Source organism: Phytophthora sojae (assembly GCF_000149755.1).
Source record: "Phytophthora sojae unplaced genomic scaffold PHYSOscaffold_4, whole genome shotgun sequence".
Lineage (NCBI taxonomy): Eukaryota > Oomycota > Peronosporomycetes > Peronosporales > Peronosporaceae > Phytophthora > Phytophthora sojae.
In genome coordinates, this window is record NW_009258118.1 from 6,522,844 (window position 1) to 6,537,928 (window position 15,085).

Genomic DNA, 15,085 nt, shown 5'->3' on the forward strand with positions numbered 1-15,085 from the left:
TCACTGGCGACGAGGTCGCTCGCCTGTTCATGGACTGTTTCTTCCGACACCACGGTCTGCCCGAGACCATTGTCTCTGATCGAGACCCGCGGTTCACCGCTACGTTCTGGCAGACGCCGTTTCGCCTTCTCGGCACACGACTGTCGATGTCGACGGCGGACCACCCGCAGACGGATGGCCAGACGGAGTGCGTCAATCGCGTGCTCGAAGACACGCTCCGCAGTATCTGCGCGGAGATGCCCCGCTCTTGGGCTGTTCGCTTGCCCATGGTTGAGTTCGCACTCAACAATGCGGTACATGCATCGACGGGCTTTACGCCCTTTTACCTGAACGGGTTGCGCCACCCTCAGGTGCCGCTCACATTACGAGGCAGTACCGGGGCTTCGGTCCTAAGTGGGGGAGAGGCTCGGAAAACCTTTTCCTCCCAAGTCTCGGACGTGAGTCCAGCCACCTTGCGGAAGCAACTGTCCTCGTTTGCCGAAGACAGGCTGAACATAATCAGCAGGGTGCGAGACACCATGGCGCAAGCCCAAGATAAACAGAAGGAGTACTCTGACCGAAATGGAAGAGGAAACATGAACGTGTTTAAGGTTGGGGATTTAGTTCTCCTAGATACTAGAAACCTACCGCTAAACACTGTTAGCTCGGTCGAGAGCAACAAGCTGAAGCACCGCTTCATTGGACCCTTCACGGTCCTCAGCCGGCATGGCGCGGCGTACACCATAGACTTGCCCAAGTCGATGACGACTCACCCGACGTTTTACGTGGGTCGTCTTAAGAGGTGCCATGACCCTCTGGCTCTGGCTGCCCCGCAGGAAGCGGTGGGTGGCCCGGTGGAGAAGAGCGCAGCTCCTCGAAGCGCGGCGTCGGGTCGCGGTAAGGCGCCTGATACGCGCGCTGGTCGTAAGACGGCGCGGCGTACATCGGAGCAGCATACGCAGGGCCCCGTACGAGCCCTGGCCAAACTGGGCCTGATACGAGTGGGGCTGCTGCTGCTCCGGATACGGCGCGTGGTCATGAAGCTCGGCCAGAAGGCCAGCGAGATGGTTTCGCAGCGAGTCGTAAGACGGCAGGTCGGCTCGACGATCCACACGGCCATGGAGACTGCGAGTTTCTTGATAGAGCGAGGCAACATCCTCACGGAGCCGCTCCACGGCACCAGGCTGACCAACACGAGCGGCAGCCTCGCCACTAAGGCCGACACCAAGCGCGATGTCGAGGACGTACACACGGTCCCGGAGAAGACGAATCTCCTCTTGCTGCAGGGCCACCACCTGACTCGGGGCCCCAGCATACGGCTGCGTCGCCTCAGGCTCGTAGCCATGGCCGTGCGAGACCACCGCCGGCCCCCCTTGATCGTAATGGGCAGATCCACTACCACGTGGAACGAGTCGTCCGTGAGCGGCGGCTCCATGGCAAGCGCCAGCTGCTCGTGAAGCGGAGGGGTTACCCTGAGTCGGATAACTCGTGGGAGCCCGTTGAGCAGCTCCAGGCAGACTGCCCGAAGGCGGTTGCGATATGGGACGAGAAGCAGCGGCAGCTTCGTAAGTAGTCCTTGGCTTCTTGGCCGGTACCCGGGGCACGGTAGCAGACGTAGTCGCACCACGCCCACGCTCTTCACGAGCTTTGGCTCTCGCCTCTTGCTTCAGCTCGTCCATCTTCGAGTGGAGCTTGCGCTTGCTCACGGGGTTGAGCGAACTCGATGCGGAGCTCGCGCACGTCCAGGATTGCGGACAGAGTGCGATCCTCACGGACTTTGAACTCTTGGTCGGAATACCCTTTGCGCTGGACGTAGCGCCAGAAGCGGTCTTCCACCTCGTTCCAGGTCATGTTCTCATTCGGCTTGACCCAGTGGTAACCCCAGTCCACCCTTGTCCTCCGGCTTCTTGCGAATCGTGGTGATCTCCTTCAGTGTGAGCTTGTGTGGTGCAAGTAGCACATACCGGGCGGCTTCTATGTCGCCAAGAAAGAGAGGCTCCTTCTCAACGAGAGCACGCTCATAGGAACCCCTCGAGGTGTACCCGCCGATAAGGCCACGAGGAGCCGAGAGCTTCTCCAACAGCGCTGACGCACCAGTGCCAGGCTCGGGCGGGAAGTAGCCCTGCGGGTACGTGGCATCCCGCCTGAAGAAGACTCGATGGCAGTCGTGGCAGTCGGCTGCCTGGCATACACACCCGAGCCAGCAGCGTGGTATTGCTGCTGCTGCTCGTCGAGGTTGTTGGAGAGCTCCTTGGGCTCGTGGACGGCACCCTCCTTGTCCTCAGACTCCGAGTCGATGAACAGCTTGGAGCTGGAGCCGCGAGGCGACCTGGAAGCTGAACGCTTCTTCGCCTTGGCCTCGGCGGCCTTCGCAGCGGCAGCCGCTTTCGACGCTTGGGCACGCTCACGACCTTGTGCCAGCGTCAGATGCTTGGATGCCAGCACCTCCTTGGGCTTGGAGCCCGTGTCGCTCGGCGACTTCTCGGCCACGACCCCAGCGTCAGCCATGGCGACTTCGTCGTGCGACTGCTTGCTGTCGCCTGAGCCGGACTCGGCGTCCTCCGCCTCCTACTCTGACGAGGCCTTTGCGTCGGCGTCAGGAGACTTGCTCCGAGCCCCGACCTGACGGCCACTCTCCGGCGTGCTGCTACGAGAGCGCACCACCTCCTCGGCCGCCTTCGTGGCCTCCATCAGCGCGGACGACTCGTCCTTGGCCTTGGCCGCCCTGGTCTTCGGCCCTACGGCCCGCGGTTTCGGAGGTTCTTTCGCACTGCGCGCACTGCACTTTGGAGGCATGCTTCCGGTCGACGTGGAGACCCTGCGGCTTGCTCGGCGATGCGCCAGTTGCTCTGTGAGGCCCGGGAGCCGAGGCGCCAGAGCTCGCGCCGTTGTCGATGGATTTCGACTTTGCGAGTGAAATGTGAGTCGCCGGCGTAACCTCGCTCTGATTGGTCGATAAGATCGAATCTAAGTGGGGGAGGATGTAACGGGGTTACATGGAATAGTGACCCTGTCACTATTCCGGGATGGCTACATCGGTCACTCCCCTGGATAGTGACCCAAGTGGCCTTAGAGCCAACAGATACATTTTGTATGACACAAACTATAGGGAACTTAGCATTTGTATGCAGGCCAAATCTGTACCAACCTATAAATACATTCAGTCTTAGATCTACCGCTTTTCAAGTCAAGTCGTCCCCTTCAGACCAGGGACACGTGAACGGCTGTTCACTTGGAGTTTGTATACTCCTGCTTCCTCTGTTAAGAAGTGCTGTGTGCCCCGTCACAGTCAAGCAGTAGCTTCAACATCTTGAATCGTTTGGTCGAAGTCGCACTCTCTAAGGCCCTGCCAATGTGGGGGACTCTCCAACCGGTGCCCACCATGACCTTCACAACTTGAGCGAATCCCTTCTCTGCGGCTGAAAGAAAACTCATTTTGACATTAAACCGTACCCACCAGTCGTCACGGTTTACCACTGAAGCATATCCAGTCGTTTTCTTGTGAGAGCAGAGCTCACTGCTCTCGTAATGTCCGACGTATTAAACTGGATTCGATCCAAAAGAAATTGCACAAGTCCATTGTGACAGCCCTCTGCCAATGCATACCAAGTGTACTGGTCGTGCGCCCGCATCTTTGCCACTTCCAGACGACCAATTTCCACAGCTCGTGCGAGAACGAGAGCGAAATCCCCGCCTATGGGATGCTACCTTTTCTCAAGATACAACCGCAAAACATTTGTGTGGCCATTCTCAGCCGCCGTGAGGAATGGGCCGACGTCGTTTAAGATCCTTCGTCTGAGCTCGAAGCGGTATGACGTTGAAAGTAAGGCATCCACCATAGCAACGTTCCCATTCGCAGCAGCCTTGTCCAGAGCACGCACAATATCCCGAACGCAGTTGAGCGCTGAGAAATTCACCACTTCCGTATGGCCGCCCTGTGCAGCGGCTACGAGCTCCTCTTCACGGTTGCACTTCTGTACGTAAGCTACATGAAGCCACTTCAACACGACCAAGTGGCCATTGGCCGCAGCGCCAATGCTCGTTTTACGGGAACACCCTTCCGTTCGCGTGGAGTGCAGCCATGTGACGATATTGAGTTTCCCCCTAACAGCAGCTCCATCCATCGCGCCTACCGTAAACGGTCGAGATGTTCCATGGACACGAAAAACACGACCAAGTTCATTGTACACGGCGCCATCGATGGTTCTTGGCTTCAGCAGCTCCCTAATATCTTCAGCAACGTGGGGAAGCGCCTGAAGAGCTGACGGAAGAGTACAGTATGATGGAAAAAGATTCTGCAAAAACAAGAAGCAAAAACAAAACACCGTCCTCCTCATCCGACGAGCTGTCCGACGGCAGCTCGGTAACCGCAAGCGTGTCGTCGTCCGAGTCATCGGGGATGTCGTCCGGTAGATCAACGGGTACGGGCAGCTGAATACGTTCGCGTGTAGTACGGCGCGCGCGCCCGCGTGGAACGTCAGCCAGACGCTGAATGTATTCAGCTGAAAGTGTCTTGATGACATCGCCATACTAGGGCGAGGCTTCGGAAAACGGTCGTTGAGCTCACGGTTAAACCTCTCTAGAGGGTTGTTCGTGCGCGCTACCAGCTCGTTGTTCAGGCCGGCCACGTTCCACACGCTCACGTCGTACTGCTCCAGCCACGTCCGTTGAAAATAACCCCAAAATCCTCGCCATTTAGCTTTAGAGTACGCAATTCCAGCGACGTCGCAGCGCTGTCGGATCTCGCGCTTAACCCACTTGATGCATCGCTCAATCAAGCTGTGGTCAACCACCGTTAGAATGTCGAGGACCCCACGGGTCATCGCAATGCCGCATTCTTCATCCGGTATCAGGAACCGCTTCATCGCACGCCTGAGCGCCTGCTTCAGGTGAAACAGACACCCAATAACGATTGCGTTGGGGAACTGAGTCTGCACGGCATCAATTAAGGCGCTCTCGAAGTCGCACACGACTTCCGCCGGCTCAAGCTGTTGGTCAGTGCTTTGCACGACGAAATGCACCATGTCCCAGAAAGAATCGCCACTGCGAGAAGTGCTCAATACATAGTAGACTGGCACATATAGTCCGGACGCTCGGTCGTGCACCATAAAGATGACACACTGCTTGTACCCAGGGGGTACACAGCGAAATGTACCATCGACAAAAATGGTAGTCCCGTTGTAGCGAAGTAGGTTGATGAGGGAGGAGTGTGCCCAGCCAATGAGTCGGGTAGGCTTGCTGAGGTTCTCGCGGTTCACCGTGACGTAATGAAACTGGAAGAAGGAGACAGCTTCGTTCAGCGCCGTTGAAAGTGGCGGAATTTCAATGGCCCCGTGCACGTCTCCGCTAAAGTGCTGGCTCCTTGCTTGGTTCACACGGCGAAGCACTTGAGGCTCAGATAGCCCGCGGACGACATGCTCGTTGTCAGCTCCGTAAAACTCGCTCCGCACAGCGTCCCATATGCGACGTGCAGGAAGCGCGACTGGTTCGATGGCCAGGGTATCGACTCTGTCCTTCATAGCACTGGAGACGTCGACGAGGCTCGTGCCAGCAGCATCGACATTGCGGCAAGTGTGGGGGTGGGCGGTGTACCCCATGGTGCCAATGAAGAACGCCATCGTCCCGGGACAGCCCTGGCGCCAATGGCTGCAGCGGTAGGAGATTTTCCTGGAGGATGCCCAAGCACGTGTATACTTATAGCCGCGGAAGTAGCACGTGCTGACCTCTTGCCGCACTGAACCCCTTGTACGGCCGGGTATGGCGCTGCCCAGAGGGCCGACGTTGCCTGGAGGTCCTGTAGTGCCCGGGAGAGACTGCGCTGGCGTCTGCATGTTATCAAATGAACCCTCGCCGATACAAGCGCTTCGCCGGCCAAGGCTCCACGTGGCCTACGTGCTACCGTGCATTTTCAGATCTCAAAGCCGATCCGCGCAAAAATGTCATATGTTCCAAAAGCAGATCTGTACCGTATATGACCCCTTCTGGAGGTTACCAGCCTTTGAGCTGGGGCAGTTTGGATTGTTGCTGGGCTGCGACCTCAGCTTGAAGGATGAATGCTCACTTCGCCTGCTTGAAAGACTTGAAGCCGTTCGAGCTCCTAGTTGACTCCAGTGGCGTATTGAGGCGAGATGGGAGTCCTTGGCTGGCAGTTGGGACGTTCCCGCCTCCAGAGTCCGACATGGTGCTGCACCTGGCCTTGACCTCCGGCAACTCATCTCGTCCCCTGAAGCTGCCGTTGTATCGGATGATGGAGTGGCCGGCGATGAAGAATCTGCTGATGTTCGACAGCGATCGACCACGTTCGGGGCAATTCATGAGGTTGAGCCACTCGTGGCAGCTTCCATCGTGCTGGCAAGCAGAAGCGGGGGCACCTACGGGGTTGCGTTGTCGTTTTTAGGGGCGTTGTTATATGAATTGGGAGTTTTGTCGAAGATCGACGCCGCGCGGTCTTTGTTGGCCGTCGAGAATGCATTATCGAGCCAACTATTGATTCCGTTCCTCTCTCCTCCGAACACGGCGTGGCCTGACTGGTTCCTGAGTGACTGGAACAATACGTCGGCAAAGTTCACGAATTTATTTATTCAAGCTGAGGCGCAGTCGTGGCGACTTGACTTTCGTGAGTCATCCGGCGCCATTTCATTCGAGTGTTCGAGGTTCATGAACCTGTCGGAGCTTGATCAAGTTACGGATCGAATCCCCTCCGAGTCTTCGATTCATTTGGTGGAGCATGGGAAGAGTTGATATCGGCTGCTGACGCTGACAGAGTGATGGCATGCAACCAGATTTACTGTATCATTAAAGTCAAAGGCTCAGGTGTGCAGCCAACATGGACGTCATACCCCGCAATGACAACGACGTCCGATTCTGATGCCGGAGGGAAGAAGAAGACAGTTCTCGTGCTTGAGCTAGCACCTGGAGAGTGAACGGTGCATCATTGCTTGAGTTTGATACTTTTGTGACTTTGGGAAGTGTTTTGAACGCAACAAATTGATTGATAAAAAGAATTGGTTAGTAACGATCAGAAATTGGGTCACCACGCTGTAGTCACTGTCTTTTAAACAAAGCAACCAGTTTTTTTCTCTCTCTCAGTCACCAATTTGACACCGTGAACACAACACGAATGCATGAGCACGAGTTTTCGAGACTCAAGGACGTACAGTTTCCGGACGAAGTAGCTGCTCTGGGCCATGTTCTGGAGCTCATTGACGAGATGCTGATGACACGCGAAGAGGCTGTGGTTAAAGCTGCAGGATCAAATCAACTGGCATGGCTGCAATTCCTCCTAGAGACCCACGATGACGATCTCATGGATGCTGTTGCCAGTGCCGCAGCAAACGGGTTCATGGAGGCTGTGATTCGCATCATTCAAGAGAAAAACTAGCAAGAAAGTGACAGTGACAGCGACAGCGATAGTGACAATGACAGTAACGACAATGACAACGGTAACGGCAATGGTAACAATAAGTTGCAGTCGGTGAGTCTCGACGTGCGTCCATTATTAAGGAACGCAATTGTGGCAGCAGCACGGAGTGGGCAGCTCCCTATCGTCACTGATTTCTTGCCGCGACTTGCGGGGTCCGGTCGCATTAGTGACGACATACAAGAGATGCACGACGCAAGTTGGCAAGCTCTGAATGAGGGCGCGGCGCATGGCCACCTTAATGTGGTGGTATACGTGGTGGAGTTTGTGACTCAATGGGGTTACATTGAGGACTACACTTCTAGTGATGAGGGTGACGCTCTACTGCTGGCGGTTCGCGGCGGACATGGTCACGTGGTGCAGTTCCTGCTGCAAGGGTGCTTAATCGCGTGGAATACTCAAGACGCACTGGCAGAAGCTCTTCTCTTTGAGCAAAATGAGGTGGCCGAGTGGATATGCGATCTGCAGGACGCTGGGGAGGAGGCCTCGGAACTTGGCACTGAATAACCAGTCGGAGTCCATGCAGCCACGTTGCATATTGATTTATGTGTTGTTTTCGTAGCAAGTCTAGGTTCGAGAGAATAAAGCTGCATTGCTGCTTCCCGTATTCCTGAACATCGGCTAGATCTCACGAATATAACCAAGAATTGAACGAGCAAAGCAAAGCACGTAGTAAGCGAGCTCACTCGATTGGTATTTCTAATTCCACATGCATCGACGCATATCCTGTCTTAAGCCTGGTCGCGACGAATGTAGAACAGAACATACGCTCGAGAGGACACGGCATCCTCCGCTGACGCCTCGCTCGTATGGCTGTCGTTGAAGTTGAACCAGCACTCGTTCACCGGGTTCTTCGCCACGGCAGTGTAGTGTCCGCCGCCAAGACCCCCCATGTGCTCGGAAACAGCGAACAGATCATAAATGGGCTCGGAACCGTTTTGCGGCCCGATCACAAACTCCGAGAGGTCCAGACCTTCGACAGGGAACTCTACCAGCGTCGAAATCTTGTCACGGTGCATGTAAAACGAGTTCTGAGCGTACCGGAAGCGCTTCAGGTGGAAAATCAGCACCTTGGGGAGCGAAAACAGGTCGAACTTCTTGAACGCGCGGACGTGGTCTTTGCACTTGGGGCAATACCACGTGTCTGCTTCGCCAAGCTGTTCCCGTTCCGTGAACTTGGTTAAGCAGTTTAGCAGCGTGATCGGCTCAGCCTTGGACGAGATTTTCAGGTTCTTCATCGAGTCGTGGAGGTCGATCCGTTTTGCTGATTTTTCATCGTAACCTCGTTGGTAGCTGGCAAAAAGTAAGCACAACAACAATAAGTTAGTATCTTTACCTAGGATACAACTGAATGCCACCCATTTCAAGACGTACCCATTGCGATTCCACTCCAGCGTAAAGCTAAATGGCTTGTTCGAGCTGTCAGGAACGTCCACGGGCTCGTCGTCCCTCGGGAGATCACTGATGAAAGTGGTGCCTCCGTTGGGTTCTGTGACGTGCAGGCGGTACGGCAACTGCTGGTCCTGGCCGCATCCAAACTCTGTTCTGGAGTCCTTATCAGCGTCCTTCGTGGCCACAAGACGGTGCACAAACTGCCACACTTTCTTGTGTATCCGAGCTTTTGACCATTTCCGGTCGATCGACACAAGAAGCGGCGTATTGAATAACTCCACTTCGACCCGTCGCTGCTTCGGACCATATCCCTCCTCCACGAGCATATCGTAGCCTTCGGAATTGTTACGTCCATCCACTGGTGACGCAACGGGAGCTTGGTGGAGCAACTCGACGAGGTGCATCTGCTTTGCAGGCTCTGACTCAGTCTCCAGCGTACCTAACCTTCTACCCGCCGTGGGAGGGCGGATGGTAGGCGACGAAAACGAGTAGTCAGTCAGCGGCAGCTCGAGCTCATACGCGTGGAGGACGCCGTCACGAAGCCGGTCAACGTGCATACGATCCGAGTACGCCTTAAGAATCCGGTGGTTCCATACTTCGACGAAGAAAATCCACGCCACCGGGACGCTTGACAGTTGACTGAGCTTCTCCTTCGCGTCTTGCAGGGTGCACATGTCCTCCTTGGGGAGGTGCAGAGCGTACTTCATCGGAATATCACCATTAGCCCAGAACAGCTGCACTTGGACGGTCACCGTTTCCTTGTTCGGGATCGGCACCGACAGGTTCATGTACGGGTCGAACGTGATCGATTCGTTGCCGCAGTCCGGGTTCGAGCACGTCACGTGGCTGCGGAGTTGCCCCATGAAGTTGTCAACAATGATACTGTTGTTGCGACGAACAAACTGCTGCCACTCTTCCTGTGCCACCTCCGGGTCTTCGCGACCATTCCTCTCAACAGGCTTGGTGTATGGCTTCGTCTTCACACGGTTGAGGTCTTCATGAAGGCCATCCAGCAAGAAATTCATCAGTTCCTGGCTATCCTGTTGCTGGTACCCCGCGAACTGGGGCGCGTACTGGCCGATCACGGACTTCAGGCTCGTTGGGGCGACCACTGTGAACTCTCCGCTCCAGATCTTGCGCAGCAGCGACGCGAACTCGACTGCCATGATTCCCTTCATACCCAGAGGGTTATGTCGGTTAATCTCCTTGGTGAAGAATGGGCTGCCAGTCTCTGGGTCCTTCTCGAGGAAATAGTCCCGAAGCGGTGCTGTGTTTATCAGACACTGCAGCATGCTGTTCATAAAGCACGTGTTGCCCAGGTTTCTCAGCCCCACGACGCCCTCAAAGGTAGGCCGGCCCTTACCCGCTTCACTCCCGTAGTCGCGCGCAAATTGGTTGTATGAAGAGGCCGGCGAGAACGAAGACACTGGCGACGTAACAGTCGTGCTCACGTTCAGAGCCTTGTGCGTGCCCACAGGACACAACAACTCGTTTTGGGCGTCCACCCACCTCTTTGATCCGTCCACATCGAGCTCAATTCGGAGCGAGTCGTGCATCTCCGACTTCTTGAGATCCGTAACACGTCCAATTCGCCATTCAGGATAATTCTTTCGATCCACTTCCTTCCCCACGAGCACCTCGTCTCCAACCTTAAAGGCGCGCCAATTTGGGACCTTCGTGTGCAGCGGCGCGATGCGCGCCGACGTGCGGGTCAGCCACTCGTCCCACTTGGCTGTCCATCCACGGTAATGCACTTTCACCTGCGTGTCGCTCAAATCGATCACGCGCGCTTCGTACCACTTCTTGTCCGTGTCCAAAGCGTCGATCAACTGGTTCTTCTCCAGCGTGAACCGCCACGCCTCCGCCTGGACTTCACTGTAGAACTTGCCGTGTCTCCAGTCCAGCATCTCTCTGCCAGGTTCCGCTGCAAAGCGTCCTTCCACCAGCAAATGGTGCAGCTTCTCCCTGCCAGGCTTGTAGTCCCTCTGCTCCAGCTGCAGCTCCCCCACGGAGGTGCTTTCCACCAGAATATCGGGTCTGCGGGGGCTTGAGAACCCGTTGGCGCGTGACTCGGCCACCACGGCGTCTCTCAGTGGGGTCCAGGGCGAGTCCTCGTCCATTCTGTAGCATACCTGTACAGCCTTGCCGATGTCCTCCTCGCTCACATCACTGAACATGTTCCTGAGCGCAGGCGTGACGGCCGCCGCCCTCCAGATCTTCATCTTGAGCTCCGGGAGCGAGCACTTCTCGCTGGCCGTGAGCACCAGCGGCTTCTGTTCATCATCCAGCAGCTCCACGGGCGCCTCGAGGCCCGTGCGCCAGCCCAGCACCTCGAAGGCCACGGGGTTCACCTCCACGACGCGGGCCGCAGCGAATTCATTGCATTTCCAGTCGGCAACACCTCTTTACCGTTGTGCGCCGATGCATTTGAGCCGCAGCTTCCCTTTCGTGGTATTGGTGGACCTTTGGATCAATTGAAGTTCGCCTCGTTCGACCAGCAACAGCAGAAAGAGAGCGTGAGTTGTCCACCGGATGAAGCGGTGTAGAGGGCGCGAAGTCAGCGGTTTTGCTATGCCGATTCCGTTTGCCGCCCATTCCTCTGTGCTCTTGTGTAGCCAGCAAACGACGAAAGTTGTCGGGCAGATCGAAAAAATGACGCTTGATTAAAGATGCCACGGAGTGCGTAAATGAAATAAAATAGTTCATCACTGTCGCAGGGCGCAGGACTCGAGATAGTTCACGACGCCTGGTAAAGCGATGTCGTTTCTGGTAGAATCCGTGGTCAACGGAAGTTGATATTTTTTCAGTTCAATGAAGAGAACTAGTGTTCGTTTTTTTCCAACTGATGGGGCCGACAGTGACTCCAAACCTGCGACCTTGGACATGCCCGACTGTGAAATTCGGTAGAAATCGACATTTTTCCAGTCGTTTCCCATATCCGATGCACTTTCGCGAGTGAAGTAGGACCCTTGCAACTTGTTTGTCACCATTAGGTGCACTCGAGACTCAGCAGGAATCCTTATCAATATCGCTTTCAAGACAGCAAGATTCAAACTAGAGCTGTAATCTTTGCATTCACCAGAGATTTCGTTGGACGAAACACGGAAGTCAATGCGGTCTTCGTTGCGCGTACGTATCAAATTTGTAAACTTACGGTTGTGTCATCCAAACCTTCGGTAAACCATCGTGGCCAACACATGTTTGGAGTCGACAAAAAGGGTACAACTAGCTCATCGAGCTCGGAACTTACAAAATCCAAAGGTAGCTCGAAAGTTGAGTCGAAGCCCAACTCGTAAACAAGCGCCCCCATAAACTGTGTGAATGGTATTCCACGAAAGCCGCCTCGATGCTAGCGACAGCAATTCCAGCTGATGCAAGAGCTTCAAGACGCATACCAGGATTGGATCTCTGGAGAATGTTGTTGTAGTTCACCAGATTATGGATATGTGGGTCCGCGACCAGTTGATGCAGTGGCTGCTCGAACGGATAAAATCGTCTTCCTCCAGTTAGGGTCATGTGAAGCAACATGTCGTTCTCTGGGACAGGAAATGTGCAGGAACACTGCCACGCTCTACCATTCGACAATACGCCCGATACGCCCGCTTCTCCAAGTGACAGCTCGAAGAACTTGCTTTCGACCAGGTTCATCCAAGTAAGAAACAATGTTTGCGTTTTTGAAGTTGTGAGTTCTGACGTACTCCAGCGCCAAATGCGTAAAAAGTGGTCTGCTAAATCTGTTGTAGTATTTCAGGAAGATAGAGCGCATCAATCTCGTCTTCAACAGAAGCAGGACGGAGTCTCGGAAAAATGAAGCACCACAAAACTCCATCGGTCTGAACGGCATCTCTGGAACGACTCCCAAGCTGTAACAAATTTCTTGCGGAGCCGTTTGTAGAGCTGATCGCGACTGGGATACCGAAAGATCGGAATGTGTTCCTCATTATTCGCACCCGTGTCACCGATTCCTCACGCTTCTTGTCAGTAAGTGCCGATCCAATTGGAGAACCTACTCGCGGAAACTCGTCCAAGAAGAAAACACAGGGTTTACCTCGTTGCTCCAGAGCCTCAACCACATCGGCACGAATAACAGCAAAGTTACCCACATTTCCTTTACCCCGCAACGCAGCGACAATAAATCCATAAGTCCGTCGAGATGATGTTCTGGACGGACCCATCCGCTAATAGCGCGATGTCATTTTGGACGCACGACAAAAAACACTCCGCTCGGCTCCTGTACGCTTGATACATTGTGTGGGACAGACTGTGCCCTCCATCCGGCGGATCGAGGGCACCATCAATGGCATCCGCGTAAGGAATGTAGTAGACCTCGTGGACTCCATGGGCTTCCAGGTTGAAAGCCATCTGGGTTTTACCCGTTCCCGATGAGTTTTCCAAAACTATGAAGGGAGTGGGGTGCTTACCGGTATGACGACGAACCGACTCAATCGTCCTATCCAGTTGGACGACATATGGATGGTCCTTCAGCCGCGCAGCAATCCGATTGACGCCATCGTCGTAATCTTGGTCTTGCTCAATCCGGCCTTTGGTTGGAACATACACGCGCGAGTGCCGAGCGCGCGTGTCCGGCGCCGAGTCCGGATTCAGCGGCGAGAGGAACTTTGGATAGTGGTGTTGTTGGGCGGCGGCGATGGCGGCGACCGAGGCGAGGTAAAACAGCCTTCCGCCCGGATCGCTGTCAACAATAGCAGCGCCCGAGATCCGGTGCTCCCCGCATGGACGACTGGCTCAAGCAAGACGCGAAGTTGAGGTTGCACGGCAGGGGCGGCGGGACAACCTCATCGCGGCTCCTGAAGCTACATTTCCCCCAGCAGCAAAACGATGTACCGCCGTGAGGGTGAGTGCACCCTGCTTTTCAGCAAAATGTACCCCGGCACGCTCACACGTAGCGGGGAGAGGAGAATGCCGGCAGCGACGACATCGAGACCTCACATCTCGTCGAGAATCGTGTTTGACAGCAAAGAGATGGGCGAGCGCAGAGAAGTTGCGCTGCTGCTTGGTGCTTGTCCACGGTGCCGGCGGTGCAGACACGCTTGCTTCAGCTTGGCGTGAAGTTCGTATCATAGTGTACTGTACGCAGGCGTTTCGTTCTCGCCGGGCACCTGGGAGTTTGACCTCCGACAGCAGCTTTTCGCCGTTGCTGCCAACTACGCTTGCCACGGGTCAGTCTGGACCGATATGCCGAACCTCGCACCGGCGAGCGTTCGGCGATGGCGACGCAGTTAACGCGGTTTCAGCGCGCATGACATCGTCCTCGATGCAGCCCTGAAACCAAAGCATGGGCGACGTGGACGAGTGGCAGTTAGGCCGGCAGTGACTTGCTCCGGAAACTTCAGGGGTGGAAGGTATCGAAAACAACGCTTCGTCGGAAGCTGGGTCCGCAATGGACACCAGGAACAGAGCGGTGGTGCCGATGCCTGGCAGCCACGAGAGCCGAACGTCGTCAAGTCGAGTGTATAAAAACATCTTTGGTGCTCGCTTTGCCGAGCCTCAAACGCGTGCCAAGCAGCATAGACGGCATGAAACTGCGCTCGCTGTCGCCAGCAACGATGGCACAGCTCTCATAGACAGGTGCTGCTGCTGCAGTGCTTCGGGGTACCAGGCTTTCCGCTATCGTGCGTGGTGCTCCACTCCATCTTTGCACTCTTGCCAGACATTCCTACGTGCTTTTCAAACGAAGCTGTGCTGGAAGTCGGGCCCATGGGATACTAGATCCCAGTAGTGTCGATGTTGAAGTGGTTTTGCGCTTGGAGCATCAAAATTTGCGATTGGACTAAATGCTCTGATTGTTCTAAATCTACGACGACTTAACTTTGTGCATCACTTTAAGTGAGAGCTAATGGCTTTAGCGCTCTAAATCTGCGACGAATCAAATTTGGGCATCACTTTTTTCAACGAATGTTCAAATATGTAGTTTTAGAAGGTCATTTTAGATAGACAAAGGACGCCGACTTCGGAAGCCTCATGCCGCTTTCTTTCGTCCAGGCTGATCGACGAACTGAGTTTGCTCCTGCTGTTGCTGCACAGATCGTGGAGATACACTGTACTGCACTGGCGCTTCTTCAGCGTTCGGCAATCGCCGGCCATAAAGAAAAGCACGTGCTCATTGACGTTGATCGCAGAGAACGGGTGTCGTCACTACTGTACCTGGCTAGAAGCTCAAAAGCGGGTGGCCCCGGGGCCTCGATATTGACTGCGCTCGTTGGAGGCGGCTCGAGCCGCTGAAGTGTTCGCCTTCTGATCAACCCTCGACGTTAAATGCCTACAGCCAGGCAG

The 15,085-nt window shown here is 55.2% G+C and overlaps 5 protein-coding genes across 5 annotated transcripts; 1 reads left to right on the forward strand and 4 right to left on the reverse strand.

Moving 5' to 3' along the window:
• Positions 1-3,893: 3,893 nt before the first annotated feature.
• On the reverse strand, positions 3,894-4,250 carry PHYSODRAFT_451713 (hypothetical protein; the record flags this gene model as incomplete). The annotated part of the gene is made up of 1 exon (XM_009529437.1): positions 3,894-4,250. A coding segment is annotated over one exon (357 nt), but the record flags the coding sequence as incomplete, so codon positions are not given.
• A 58-nt stretch (positions 4,251-4,308) lies between these two features.
• Positions 4,309-4,802, reverse strand: PHYSODRAFT_429906 (hypothetical protein; the record flags this gene model as incomplete). The annotated part of the gene is made up of 2 exons (XM_009529438.1): positions 4,309-4,467; positions 4,623-4,802. Coding segments are annotated over 2 exons (339 nt in total), but the record flags the coding sequence as incomplete, so codon positions are not given.
• Positions 4,803-4,841: 39 nt separating this feature from the next.
• Positions 4,842-5,810, reverse strand: PHYSODRAFT_501434 (hypothetical protein; the record flags this gene model as incomplete). The annotated part of the gene is made up of 1 exon (XM_009529439.1): positions 4,842-5,810. A coding segment is annotated over one exon (969 nt), but the record flags the coding sequence as incomplete, so codon positions are not given.
• A 1,289-nt stretch (positions 5,811-7,099) lies between these two features.
• On the forward strand, positions 7,100-7,906 carry PHYSODRAFT_301238 (hypothetical protein; the record flags this gene model as incomplete). Its single annotated transcript, XM_009529440.1, has 2 exons — positions 7,100-7,317; positions 7,375-7,906. The coding sequence occupies 2 exons, from the start codon at positions 7,100-7,102 to the stop codon at positions 7,904-7,906; spliced, it is 750 nt and encodes a 249-aa protein (XP_009527735.1).
• A 224-nt stretch (positions 7,907-8,130) lies between these two features.
• On the reverse strand, positions 8,131-14,275 carry PHYSODRAFT_346365 (hypothetical protein; the record flags this gene model as incomplete). Its single annotated transcript, XM_009529441.1, has 4 exons — positions 8,131-8,692; positions 8,774-11,142; positions 13,229-13,532; positions 14,004-14,275. The coding sequence occupies 4 exons, from the start codon at positions 14,273-14,275 to the stop codon at positions 8,131-8,133; spliced, it is 3,507 nt and encodes a 1,168-aa protein (XP_009527736.1).
• Between the last annotated feature and the right edge of the window lie 810 nt (positions 14,276-15,085).